At 47.0% G+C, this 12,941-nt stretch overlaps 1 protein-coding gene across 6 annotated transcripts in view; it reads left to right on the top strand.

Moving 5' to 3' along the window:
- The window catches only part of frmd4bb (FERM domain containing 4Bb), a 33,859-nt gene extending 23,132 nt beyond the window's left edge, over positions 1-10,727 (top strand). For 4 of the 6 annotated variants that reach the window (XM_027025581.2, XM_027025582.2, XM_027025579.2 and 1 more), the window contains 10 exons: positions 1,899-2,032; positions 3,004-3,120; positions 4,075-4,303; positions 5,095-5,151; positions 5,307-5,451; positions 5,581-5,745; positions 6,042-6,805; positions 7,309-7,438; positions 8,284-8,359; positions 8,474-10,727. In XM_027025581.2, coding sequence (XP_026881382.2) covers positions 1,899-2,032; positions 3,004-3,120; positions 4,075-4,303; positions 5,095-5,151; positions 5,307-5,451; positions 5,581-5,745; positions 6,042-6,805; positions 7,309-7,438; positions 8,284-8,359; positions 8,474-8,530 — 1,874 coding nt within the window. In that variant the 3' untranslated portion in view covers positions 8,531-10,727. Of the gene's footprint in view, positions 1-1,898; positions 2,033-3,003; positions 3,121-4,074; positions 4,304-5,094; positions 5,152-5,306; positions 5,452-5,580; positions 5,746-6,041; positions 6,806-7,308; positions 7,439-8,234; positions 8,360-8,473 lie in introns of all 6 variants that reach the window. The other 2 variants (XM_027025584.2, XM_027025580.2) reach the window with 1 other exon arrangement.
- Positions 10,728-12,941: the final 2,214 nt, after the last annotated feature.

The raw sequence follows: 12,941 nt of genomic DNA, 5'->3' as shown, positions 1-12,941 counted from the left end.
TTACTTCACCACCTCATCACCTCATCACCTCACCACCACATCACTTCATCACCACATCACCTCACCCCCACATCACCTCACTACCTCATCACCTCACCACCACATCACTTCATCACCACCACATCACCTCACCACCACATCACTTCATCACCACATCACCTCATCACTTCATCACCTAATCACCTCATCACCTCACCACCTCATCACTTCATCACCACATCACTTCATCATCTCATCACTTCATCACCACATCACCTCACCACCACATCACCTCATCACTTCATCACCACATCACCTCACCACCTCATCACCTCACCACCACATCACTTCATCACCACATCACCTCACCACCTCATCACTTCACCACCACATCACTTCATCATCTCATCACTTCATCACCACATCACCTCACCACCACATCACTTCATCACCACATCACCTCATCACTTCATCACCACATCACCTCATCACTTCATCACCACATCACTTCATCATCACATCACCTCATCATCACATCACCTCATCACCTCATCACCTCATCACTTCATCACCACATCACCTAATCACCTCATCACCTCATCACTTCATCACTTCATCACCACATCACTTCATCACCACATCACTTCATCATCACATCACCTCACCACCACATCACCTAATCACCTCATTACTTCACCACCTCATCACCTCATCACCTCACCACCACATCACCTCACCACCACATCACTTCATCACCACATCACCTCACCACCTCATCACTTCATCATCTCATCACTTCATCACCACATCACTTCATCACCACATCACTTCATCACCACATCACTTCATCACCACATCACCTCACCACCTCATCACTTCACCACCACATCACTTCATCATCTCATCACTTCATCACCACATCACCTCACCACCACATCACTTCATCACCACATCACCTCATCACCTCATCACTTCATCACCACATCACCTAATCACCTCATCACCTCATCACTTCATCACCACATCACTTCATCATCACATCACCTCACCACCTCATTACTTCACCACCTCATCACCTCATCACCTCACCACCACATCACTTCATCACCACATCACCTCACCACCTCATCACCTCACCACCACATCACTTCATCACCACATCACTTCATCACCACATCACCTCACCACCACATCACTTCATCACCACATCACCTCACCACCACATCACTTCATCACCACATCACCTCACCACCACATCACCTCACCACCACATCACTTCATCATCACCTCATCACTTCATCACCTCATCACTTCATCACCTCATCACTTCATCACCTCATCACTTCATCACCTCATCACTTCATCACCTCATCACTTCATCACCTCATCACTTCATCACCTCATCACCTCATCACCTCATCACCACATCACCTCACCACCTCATTACTTCATCACCTAATCACCATATCACCTCATCACCTCATCACTTCATCACCACATCACCTCACCAACACATCACTTCATCACCTCACCACCACACCACCACATCACCTCACCACCACATCATCTCATCACTTCATCACCACATCATCTCACCACCTCACCATCTCACAACCTCATCACCTCACTGTTTGGTTCTCTTCTCCTTTGCAATTCAAGATAATGATGGTCATTTTTATAGCTTGCTAAATATAGCTTGCTAGAATATTTTGTCCATAATTCACATACGAGAACATAGCCAGAGACAGATGTAGATGTTTGCTTCATCCTCCATCACCGAGTTCCAAACTGTGCAAATGCTTTTTTCTGTGACTGATCTGCCAGTGGTGTCTTAGTGACCGTGATTGTATACACCACCAAACTCCACTGTCTGAGACCCTCAGATGGACACGGTGCATTTTGTTCAATTTCACATGCAGGCTCTGCAGACTCAGAGATGAACGATGACCAGAAGAAGGAAAAGCTCTCTGAGCTGAGGAAGAAAGAGAAGGAGATTCAGGGCGCACTGAATGAGAAGATGGCAGAACTGAAGAAGATCTGCTTAAGGGAAGCGGTAAGAATCAGAAACCGTTTGCGACTGGCTGCTCTGAACACACATTACCATCATGAGCCAAGCAAAACACAGAGGAAATGTTTTCAACAGAGACATAATGTCTTCAACTGAAAAGGATTTGGAATGTTTACCACCTTGCTATACAGACAGCAAAATACTTGTCTGCTCCCCACTCTTTAAAGGTTTTTAACACTTAAAAGCTTTTTATGTGCAGGCTGTGGGCCCATACAAGCCTCTGAATACAGTGGTTTATGACATGAGAAGTCTACTAAGGCTATGCAGTCTTAGAAACCATTTCAGGACAGCAGACAGTTCCTGAGTTTTATATTACCCCCAAGCTGCCACCTCAGGCAGTAAAGCGTAATACTGACGTTTGGTTCGTCAGCATGTGAGTTCACACATGGATCTGCTGTACTTGGAGAAAATAACCACCATCAATGAGGCTCCTGTACAAGACCAGCATTTTTAAGTAACAATAAAATGTTTTTTTTTCCTGTAGCTTAAGGGTGCTTCTTTAGGAGTGTGTCCTAGTTGTGTACACGGGCACCTACTATCTAACTACATGCAATCATACAAAACTACCACTTAACTACACGTAATCATACGAAACTACCACCTAACTACACGTCATCATGCAAAACTACTACACTACTGGCTTATTCATGTTTATAGCCATGGTAGCTACAGTTCAGAAAAAGAAATATTAATAACAGTAATTATTCCAACCCTCTAATCCTTCAGGCTTGTGACAGGCATTTCAAATGTATCTTTATAATGGGTTAGATCATATGTATAGGTCTGTATGTATCAGACTGTGTGTACGGGTCTGTATGTATCAGACTGTGTGTATGGGTCTGTTTGGATCAGATTGTATGCATGGGTCTGATATGTGATGTTGAAATAATTCAATAATTCCCCTAGTAGGTTTGTGTTCCTTGTGTTTTCTTAGCTGTGTATATAATGTGCTTCAGGAGCTGACTGGCAAACTGCCCAAAGAGTACCCCATGAGTGTCGGAGAGAAACCCCCCGGTTTCAGGAAGAGAATTGGGACAGCTTTTAAACTGGACGAGCTTTTCCCTTATAATGAGGTTGGTGTCTCACGACCCCAAACAGGAAATCACCTGACATCACACGACATTTAACAGTATCATACGACATTTAACAGTATCACATGCCATTTAACAGTATCACACTGCATTTAACAATATCACATGAGATTTAACTGAATCACACGACATTTAACTGAATCACACATCATTTAACATTTAGTCTGTGGTATTCTCTTTAAGTGCAGAGGGTATGTTACCCTCTAGCGAAGCTAATGTCAAACTTTAATTAACTGTTCAAAACATAAATAGCTCTAAATCAGTTTTATGTTGACAGCTGATGAATCAATAATAGCAAACATACAGTGAAAGCATGATTTAGCTGCTGTCATGGTAATGCGATATTGATGAAATTGCTGTAAACGTGCCTGTTTGAGTTGGCACACTCTCACGTTACGTCCGCCCATGAGCCTGCAAGCACTGATAACATCAGGTAGAACGACAGAATCCAGAGGCTCAGCTGGGAAAATAGAATTATTTTGAAAAACTGTTTGAAATGTGCCGATCAACGTGAAGTGACATGCAGCAATTGCAGAATATTTCCCCTCATATGCAGTTTTGTGGGCGTTTCCTTTACTGCCAACATCTGTTTGATATTCCAGAACTGATGGACTTTGGAAACATCTCAACACTTTAGCTGGTGTTTAGATGGACTTTAGCTGGTGTTTAGGTGGACTTTAGCTGGTGTTTAGGTGGACTTTAGCTGGTGTTTAACTGGACTTTAGCTGGTGTTTGGCTGGTCTTTATCTGGTGTTTATCTGGTGTTTAGCTGGACTTTAGCTGATGTTCATCTCCTGTTTAGCTGGACTTTAGCTGCTGTTTAGCTGGTGTATAGCTGGACTTTATCTGGTGTTTAGCTGGTGTTTATCTGGACTTTAGCTGCTGTTTAGCTGGACTCACTGGTCTTTAACTCTCATTTGTGGGCTTACTCTGCAGGACCCGTACCTGAGGAACCTGGAGAGCCGCTTCGCTCTGCAGCAGAAGATCGTGGAGGCGGCGAAGAAGCTGGCAGCGGAGCCTGACATCAGCAAGACGGTGAAGAAGAAGCGCAGGCGCAACTGCCTGGATGCCGTGCACAGGTTGCAGGAGATCGAGGACGAGATGAACCGCTACCGCGTGAAGAAGGGCAAGAAGCCAACGCAGAGGGCATCACTCATCATCGCAGGTGGGGGGAGGGGCGATCAGAGGTCAAAAGAGAGAGAGAGAGAGAGAGAGAGAGAGAGAGAGAGAGAGAGAGAGAAAAACTATACTCTTTCCACGATAACAATGACCATTCTGAGAGACTACAGCATCAGACAGTCGCTAATCTGCACGGGTGTCCTTGCTTGTGGAAGAAAATCTGAATTTTCTGAGATTTTAATTAATTTTTTTCATGTTGTGAGTTCATATCCGTTCATATCCGTTATCATCCATGCTCGTGTGTCCTGTGATGCATCTTCCTTGTGGTTGGGTGGCGTAGTGTGTGTGGTATTCCACTATACGCATTCTGATTGACACACATGCGTCACAGGAGTTGCGCCATTGTATGTCCAGTCCAGGAGGTCTCCCAAGGTCTGGCCATTCTGTGGAACTCCCAGTAATGGCCAAACTCGAACGAGGCAGCTATCAGTGTATCAGTGTCTAGTAGAAACTCCCAAACCAAGCCAGTGAACTTAGGAAGGTCATAGCAGAGTAAGACTGATAGAAGGGGCCTTCGTATGCTGTGTGCCCGCATACCTGCGGCCAGGCTTATGTTTTACGTGACCTTTTCAGGCTCACCATTCTTAAACAAGGCAGTTGTGTGACGGATTTCAGTTCAGCCATAACGTGTTCTTTGTGCTTCTGCAATATGGGCTCTCGGTTCTGTCTTCCCAACTCCAACCACACAGCTCTAAACCTGCTTCCCTTTAACAAACACCACTATCTTTCTCTCTCTCTCTCTCTCCCTCCCTCTCCCTCTCTGTCGCTCTCTCTCAGATGACATGGCCCCCTCTGACTGCAGCTCTCTCTGCGAGAGTCTCCCTCTGGATGACGGTGAGTATGTCAGCGTTCAGTTCTCTGAAGTGTTCTCGCCCTCATCCATTAATACCATCACTGTCACTACGTCACTGCTCATAACCAGGCAGACACACACACACACACGAGAGATGTGTTGGATGGGTTTGACCGACACCGTGTCGTATGTGTAGATGATGACAGTGGCCAGAGCAGGCGCTCTCACTCCATTCAGAGCCCCACCTTTCTCAACGCTCCGCCCACCTCTGGCCTGGACTATGATGCAGAGAGAAGATCCTCAGAGAGTGACACACACCATGATAAGAGATCGCTCAGCAGGTGTGTGTCGTGCTACTTACTGAGTAACCTGGGACATGACCCATGCTGTAATTCTCCTACCCACTCTGTGTGTGTGTGTGTGTGTGTGTGTGTGTGTGTGTGTGTGTGTGTGTGTGTGTGTGTGTGTAGGCTGGATGGTGAGCTACAGGGTAATGCCCTTCACTACAGGTCTCGGGAGGTGGCGTCGGCCACCAACAGCCCGTATAAAACTGTCCCGCGCAGGCAGGCGGAGGTGCCCGGCGTAACAAACACCCCTGTCATGACCCGCAACGCCTTCAGCAGCAACCAGCTCGGGTACCCACACCGTAGCCCCGTGCACACACTCGTACATGTGCATTATGGGTAGTGAAAAAACTGCATTGTGTGGAGGTTCTTAATACTTCTAATTCAACAAGCCCTTTTTAACACAAGCGAGCTAAAATGAAACTTTCTGCCTTTTTTAATGCCTCATGAGGCCAGTTTTAAGTCAGGGCTAAAACTCAGTAGTGCATTAGTCAGGATGAACGAAACCTTTCTGTCATGTGGATTCCCTTGGGTTAACGTTGAAAGCTGACCACACTCTCAGGTCTCCGTTACTGCTGCTCTGGTAGGTCCGAGGCCTGTATCCATGGTTTCCGGCATCGCAGCGGCAGCCTGGAGTCCCAGGCCCAGCTGCTGTGTTATCCCGGCTCGGAGAGGGCAATTTTCCCAGCGTTCCCGTCGCGCCGCAGCAACAGCAGCGATGTCCTGGACGACTGCTCCTCCTACACCAGTCTGTGCAGCTCTGACATCTTCACGCCGTGCTCCTCCACGCCGCCATACCGCACACACGACCGCCGTCACCACTGCAAGGTGGAGATCTACGGGAACGCGGGGAGCATGCCCAACCTGGTCCCCAGCAGCTACACCTACCACCCACACCCTCACTACAGCTCCACCGCCTACTACGTCACCGGCTACCCCGCCCTAGACTACGAGCCGTACACCAACGGCACGTACGTGTATGAAAACGAACTGGAGGGCCACTACAACGTCAACCCCTCCTACCAAGTGCACGGTTACCACGGCCACAACCGGAGCGGGCATTACGGGATGGACGGCACAGACAGTTTGTCCCAGAACCCCTACGCGACGGTGCGGCCTGCGCGGACCAGGCAGGGCCCCAGGGGCGAAGTCGTGGCCAGAAGCATGCAGAAGGCGCTGATGGTGGAGCACCTAAGAGGCTGGTACAACCGCACCACGGGCTACAGGGACTACGGCGCTCGGACCCTGCACTGCAGCTACGACTACGACCGCGGCTCCCAGCACAGCCTGGGCTACCAGACGCTGCCCACTCCCATGAGCTCCTCCACCAGAACCAACTCCTACTCCTCAGGTAAGGAGCCGTACGGCACCAGGTACGCTACGGCGCCGGTCACCACAGAGTCCTGTGTAGTAACCCCACACACACATGACCACTTCATCCAAAAGTGGATTTGGCCTTTCTGGGGCCCAAGCTGTTATGTCTAGGGGCCCTAATCAAAGACATTTTTATTTTCTACAATAATAAATATTTACCCGTCTTATATAATCTGTATCTGTCTACTTACTGCAGTCAGAACTGAACATCCTGCTTCCTTTTCCTTAATTTTCTTTCTCCTTTGGGCATCGTCGGGATACGCAAATTTCATGGTGGCGTTCAAGAGTCCTGATTGGCTAGCTAGAGTGTTACGGTATCTCTTTGGTGTCAAGGAAAGAAAAATGTAGTCGTTTTTTGCGTTGTTTCAGCCAACCGCTTTTGGCCAGCAGGGCCCCTGCTCTCACGTAACGTAGGCCGTCTACACCCCTAATGGACCTGCGTACGTGTGCTTGATTGCTGTCCTCTTCATTCTGCTGTAGTGTCCTCTGTGACCAGTACAGGGCCAAACTGGCCCAGTCCCTCAGCAGTGGGACGGGGAGAGAATGATATGGACACCCCCCTCACCCCCCAGTCTGTCGGGCCCGGAGCCTACAGCCTCATCCACAGCAGGTGAGAGAGAGCCAGGATGCTCAGGACACACCCAGGGCCAGTAACACTGATCTCAGAACAGGAGCCCTTGGTCAGGCTGCAGTCTGCTGCGATGGTATCGCTCGCCAAACCTGGTCCGAGAGCGGTGCTCCCGATCTCTGCATTTGAATGTTAGAATCGACGAGCTAATGCGCTCTTCTGCCGCCGCCGCGTAAATCGCTGCGCGCTAATGCTAACGATCCCCTCTCCGCTAGGGGGAAAAACAAAAATCTAGCGAAAAAAGAGAAAACGCGAAAGCGCAAACGCTTCTGAGAGACATCTCTGTCACTAGAGCCCAGCCATCGCTGACCCGTCTTCTGGCATCAGTATTCCTCTCTGAATCACTGAACTTAACATCGCTGCGCCACAGACCAACAGCTTCTGATTGGTCGTGAGGTCACACAGCAGGCCCCGCCTCCCTCCTGACTCATCACCGCTCCGGTGCCCTGCCTCTTCTTCACCCTTTATCCTTTGCCTTTCTCTTCTTCCTGATTTGCTCCTTTTACTGTGGAGATCTACTTAAATCACACAAACTGGTGTGTCAGAGTGTGGCTGAGGCTACGAGGGGACGTGTGGGAATGTCTGCTTAGATAACACGTAGCAACACACCGTGAAACCTCATCATATGATTTTATTCAAGTCGGAATGCCAGCGTAGCCAGGCCAGTTATTATATTCTCCAGTTATCACAGACACTGTATTATTAGCATCTAGGAAAGTCTCTGACACCCGTTTGTTACGTTAGTTTAAAATGAGGTCCCTGCCGTTCCGTGTGCCAGATTCCCTGTGGAATGCAGTCCTAGCAGACACTCCGCCTCCCTGTCTCAGAACTCCGAGTCTGGGGAGGTGTTTGGTGCCATGGCCAGCTGCTCGGGGACAGAACATCAGGCAAACAGAAGCACAGGTAATGCTGAATGAACAATGTTCATGTCCTGAATGAGCATTTTCCCTTTAATACTTTTACAGAATCAAACATCTTTTGTTTCAACATTGGGGTTTTTTCCGATCTTCTTTGCAGTTTGAACGGATACTGCAGGACAAGTGCTGCAGTGGTTTCCATTCCCAGGAAGAGTGAACACAGAGCGGAACAAACCGAGATACGCCGTGAGCCCCCTCTCCCTGGAAAAAAAGCCACGGCTGGACTCTGGGAGCAGGATGCTTTATCCGGCGTAGCGTAGCTGGGAACACGCACCTCAGCAGCACAGCCCAGCAAAACAGACAGTTAAAACGGTCAAAGGGTCTGGAAGCACCAGTGCCTCCACAGCGCCGCAGTCTACACGCTGAAATAAAAGATCACTGGGACCAAGACCTACAACAGTGAGATTCACAGCGGATGTCCGCGTATTTAATCCAGAGATTTTGTGAGAGACACAGAAACAGCCATATCACGTTAATCTGCCTTTTTTTTTGTACTCCACGTGTTAGTCCTATAGTGCTGTTCTTATGCTGAATTTTCATATCCTGAGCGTTAGAGCTGTCTGCCATGTGTCGTTTATGACATTCCTCGTGACCTGAAGTCAGGGCTAAAAGGATGCGTAAACACGAATAAAAGCTTTTTCCATGATAGCGCCGTAGTGGCAGCCGCCAGACCTGCCGTAAATCCACCTCTGAATGGCTCCTATCATCTGCTTATGGGCTTTTTGTTTATTTGTTTTAGAAACAATTATTGTGCCTTAGCACAATTACACTGAGTTGCCAGTTTGTTAGATGCTCCCCCTCCAACCTTCCAACACGCTTCCCACTACACAGCTGTAGATCGCACACAAGACATGTCATGTGACTGTGGTGTGTGGTATAATTTAGGTAGACAGGTATTTCACCTGTGAGTGTGTGTGTGTGTGTGTGTGTGTGTGAGACAGTTTGCATTCCTGTTGTACCTGCCATTCCAAGCTTTTACCATTCAGGTGTTTCTGGGGTTTACTGGGAGTTTACTGGGAGTGGTGTGGAAAACAGTGATGTTATGGCCAAAAAAAAAAGCACGGGTAAAACTAGAATGCCGAAAATCCCACAGGCAAACACATGGATCAGAACCTGCAAATCACATCCAAATTCACGTTAGTGTGAAGATGTCACAATGTCTTCAGATTGGCTTCTCTCGGGGATTAATGACAGTAGGTGAAGACCACGCTGACGTTAACAGAAAACAAGGAAGAGACAATCTCTAGTTGGCACAAACATTTTATTCGTACAGCACTTTCTTAAACACAGTTTCCAAAGTACTCTGCACAGAATAAAGAATCCGTATAAGGATAATAAAGTCATTATGAAGGGTTACATATGGTTACTTTAACTAGAAGACTTGAATTACCATAAAGAACGAAATGAAAAACTAAATTAAAGGCACATTAATAGATTCATTTTAAAAGAATTCAAGTTAAAAAAAAAAACAATCGTGTTTGTTGTGAAGTTGTCTGCATATGCTAAGGGGGTGAAATGCTGAGGAGAACATTCTTCTAACACACGGATGGACCTTCTCACCACTGAAGAATATTTGCTTCTTCTCAATATGCCTGCAGATCATGTTCTACATCCTCGTGGCTTAAGTTTGCTCCATCTTAAGAGGATGCGTGCAGCAGGTTAACCAAACACCCTCACAGCGGTGAGGTCCCTCTGCTTCAGTGGTCTGCACAGTCCCCAGATCCAGACCTCATCCAGTGCCCGTGGGACGTGATTGGAAAGTGCAGACTACAACAAGACTGCACAGCGGACCAATAACAGCAACTGTTCAGCAGTCATTTTAGTACGTTTATACATGTTCATACATGTTCAGCTCCTGCTGTTCTGGACGACGAAGGAGACACATCACATTACTAGATAGGTGCACCTAATAAACTAGTAACTCAGTTCTGTAGACCCAAAGTTACATTTGGAGAAAGGGTCTGCTGACCCCTTCGTAAACCTTCACACAGTGGGAAGAATCATAACCTGTGGGAAAAAAAACAATCCCTAAGAATGTGCCGTTACCTTTAGGTCTACTGGAAACACACCTGCGTTCCATGCTGGAATACATGGACTTTTTTATTCTGATTGTCTTGCTATGATGTACAGGATGTGGTATTTTTCTGTATATTGTTGATTTCTGTTGTGTAGAAGTATGTGGTGTAAAAAGCAAACATTAATGAACAGCCTGTTCTGTGGGGGGGTTTCTTTAATGTGCATTTGACGTGGATGTGAGCATCGTCCATTCCTCCATGTGCTCATCAGCCAGCAGTGATATCTGTGCAGTGTTCGTGTTCAGTCTTCGTCTCAACAAAAATAAAAAAAACACCTGCCGCCCCGTTGTTTGATGGGGTGGGAATAAATTCAGGGCTGCATATTGACTTATTCATTCACTTTGACACGCTGGTAGTGTGGAGGTTTACCCGTGACGCTGCGGCTCCCGTCGAGCTTATTTGTTTGTTTGTGGTTCCCCTTCTCTGTTTTCACCTGCGTCTCATTTCCCTGATTTCTCTCTCTGTGTGCACCTTTAACCTTCCTGGCTTGTCTTGACTATTTTTTACTATTTTGTGTGTCTGATTTTTTTCCTTTTCCTTCCCTGTGGTTTTTCTCCACTTCATGTCTTTATGTTTTGGGGTTTTCGTATCTCTGTCGTCTGCCGTTTTTCTTCATCGTGGTAAGAAAATGGAGCTGAAATCAGAGCTGCTCATCACATCGCGTCTGCTCTCCCGCTGTTACAGGTGCGTAGAAAAATCGTACTCCTAAAAGTTCTGAACAGGTCTGTAACTGTTTTAACCATTTAATATATGTATACAGGGCCCTCCAGAATTGAAACAAAAGATATTAACAAAATATATTTATTACCTTTATCTTCTACTGAGAATATATGATGAAGCCAAAAACTTTTTATTCAGGTAAAATCTTAAAACAAGACTAGCCGACACATGGAGTTGGACTGCCATCAGTTGAAGCATTAACCACTAATCACTACTCATCATCGTATTAACTGTGGAGTTCATTTCAGGGTCGTGGTAAGGCGCGCGGCCACAGCCGTCACGGGCTCCCCGTGCACCTTCCTGCCTTTTAAGGACAGACCTGAATGTCCATCTTCTGCTGGATGGCGTCCCTCACTGGGTTCTGAGTCGTCACCATAACAAGCCCTGACAGACTCCTGGCTACAGGTGCGGGCGGCTGCCTCCGCAGGGTCTCCGTGCCCTCCACCTGGCTTCTAATGCTTTCGTGCAGCACATTATTTCCAGCAAAATAATTAGATTTTTATTGTAGATGTGGTTGTTCAGTAACATAAAACTTCAGACTATTGCTAGTTTCACTTTGAGTGAAGCCTTAAACATTTCATTCGTCGTACTCAAGAAAGATGCAAATTAGACTGAAATTAGTCAAATTCTTTACAAAGCTGGCAGCAACAAAATATAAAAACGATGTTAGAAACTGCAACAGAAGTTTGTTAGCAGAGCTGCATCACTGCACTGTCCAGAGCTAAATGGGAGCTAAACTAGTTACATATTTCCATCACTTTCTGTCATTTTTAGTGTAAAGCTATTAGATGTTTATCTAACAAGATGGGCTACAAAAGCTATCTGTTAAAATCTAGTCCAACCGTCTTGGCTTGTCCAGGCAGCCGTAAGTGATGTTACTGGTAATTCGGATAAAGAGGTGGTTAGGTAGCTGGCCTGCTTGACAGACTGGATGAAGAACACATCTGCCAGCTACGCTGTACCAAAGTGTTGGCACTGACCCCAAAATTTCTTACAGAAGGAATAGATTTTCTGAGGAAAATCATAAATAAGTCTCAGTCCAAAACATAATGTTAAAAACCCCTTCATTATTAGACCAGGTATCTCCTCTGAACACATGCGCCTGTAGCAGGTCAAGTGGACATTTTCCCCACCAACATCATGAGACATATGGAAGCAAATTTGCATTGCATCTTAACTTATAGACGTTTCTGTAAGAACAAGAAGGCACCTCCTGGTCCGCCCTCTTCCACACATATTCTTGCTCTTCTGCAACAGGGATGGTTTTAAACACAAAACTCTACAGGTGAGCGAGTGGGTGACCCGTCAACGGAGGATGAGCTGTCCATGGCTCAGTCCTGCTCACGAAGACACTGCGAAGAAGAAGAGGAATTCCGGCCAAGACGTCCCACCGCTGGGCTAGAAGCAGTGGAGCTGATGGAGGAAGAGGCACGCTTCCGGAGCTGGAGGAGACTGACACACCCTCATACTTTTAGAACCGTCATGGGACGGACTTTAAAAAGAGTGAGTCCACACTCCCTAGGAGTCCAAACAGCCACACCAGCAGGTACCAGGGACCTTGTGTCAGTTCCAGCCTGCATCACCTAGCACAGACAATTCGCAGCCACGATGCTAATGTGTGACGCCACCAGGGAGTATACTGTCAGTATACTGTCCAAGTCACTCATTTTCCAACACTGACCTCTGAAAAAAGACTGCTAGGCTGCGTTCAGCCACCAGAGGGAGACACAGAGTCGCGCTGAAGTTGTCGGGGAATCAGCCAGATACACCTGC

This window comes from Electrophorus electricus, chromosome 24, assembly GCF_013358815.1.
Source record: "Electrophorus electricus isolate fEleEle1 chromosome 24, fEleEle1.pri, whole genome shotgun sequence".
Classification (NCBI taxonomy): Eukaryota; Metazoa; Chordata; class Actinopteri; order Gymnotiformes; family Gymnotidae; genus Electrophorus; species Electrophorus electricus.
The sequence above is the reverse complement of the archived record's forward strand: the minus strand, read 5'-3'. Positions and strand labels throughout refer to the sequence as shown.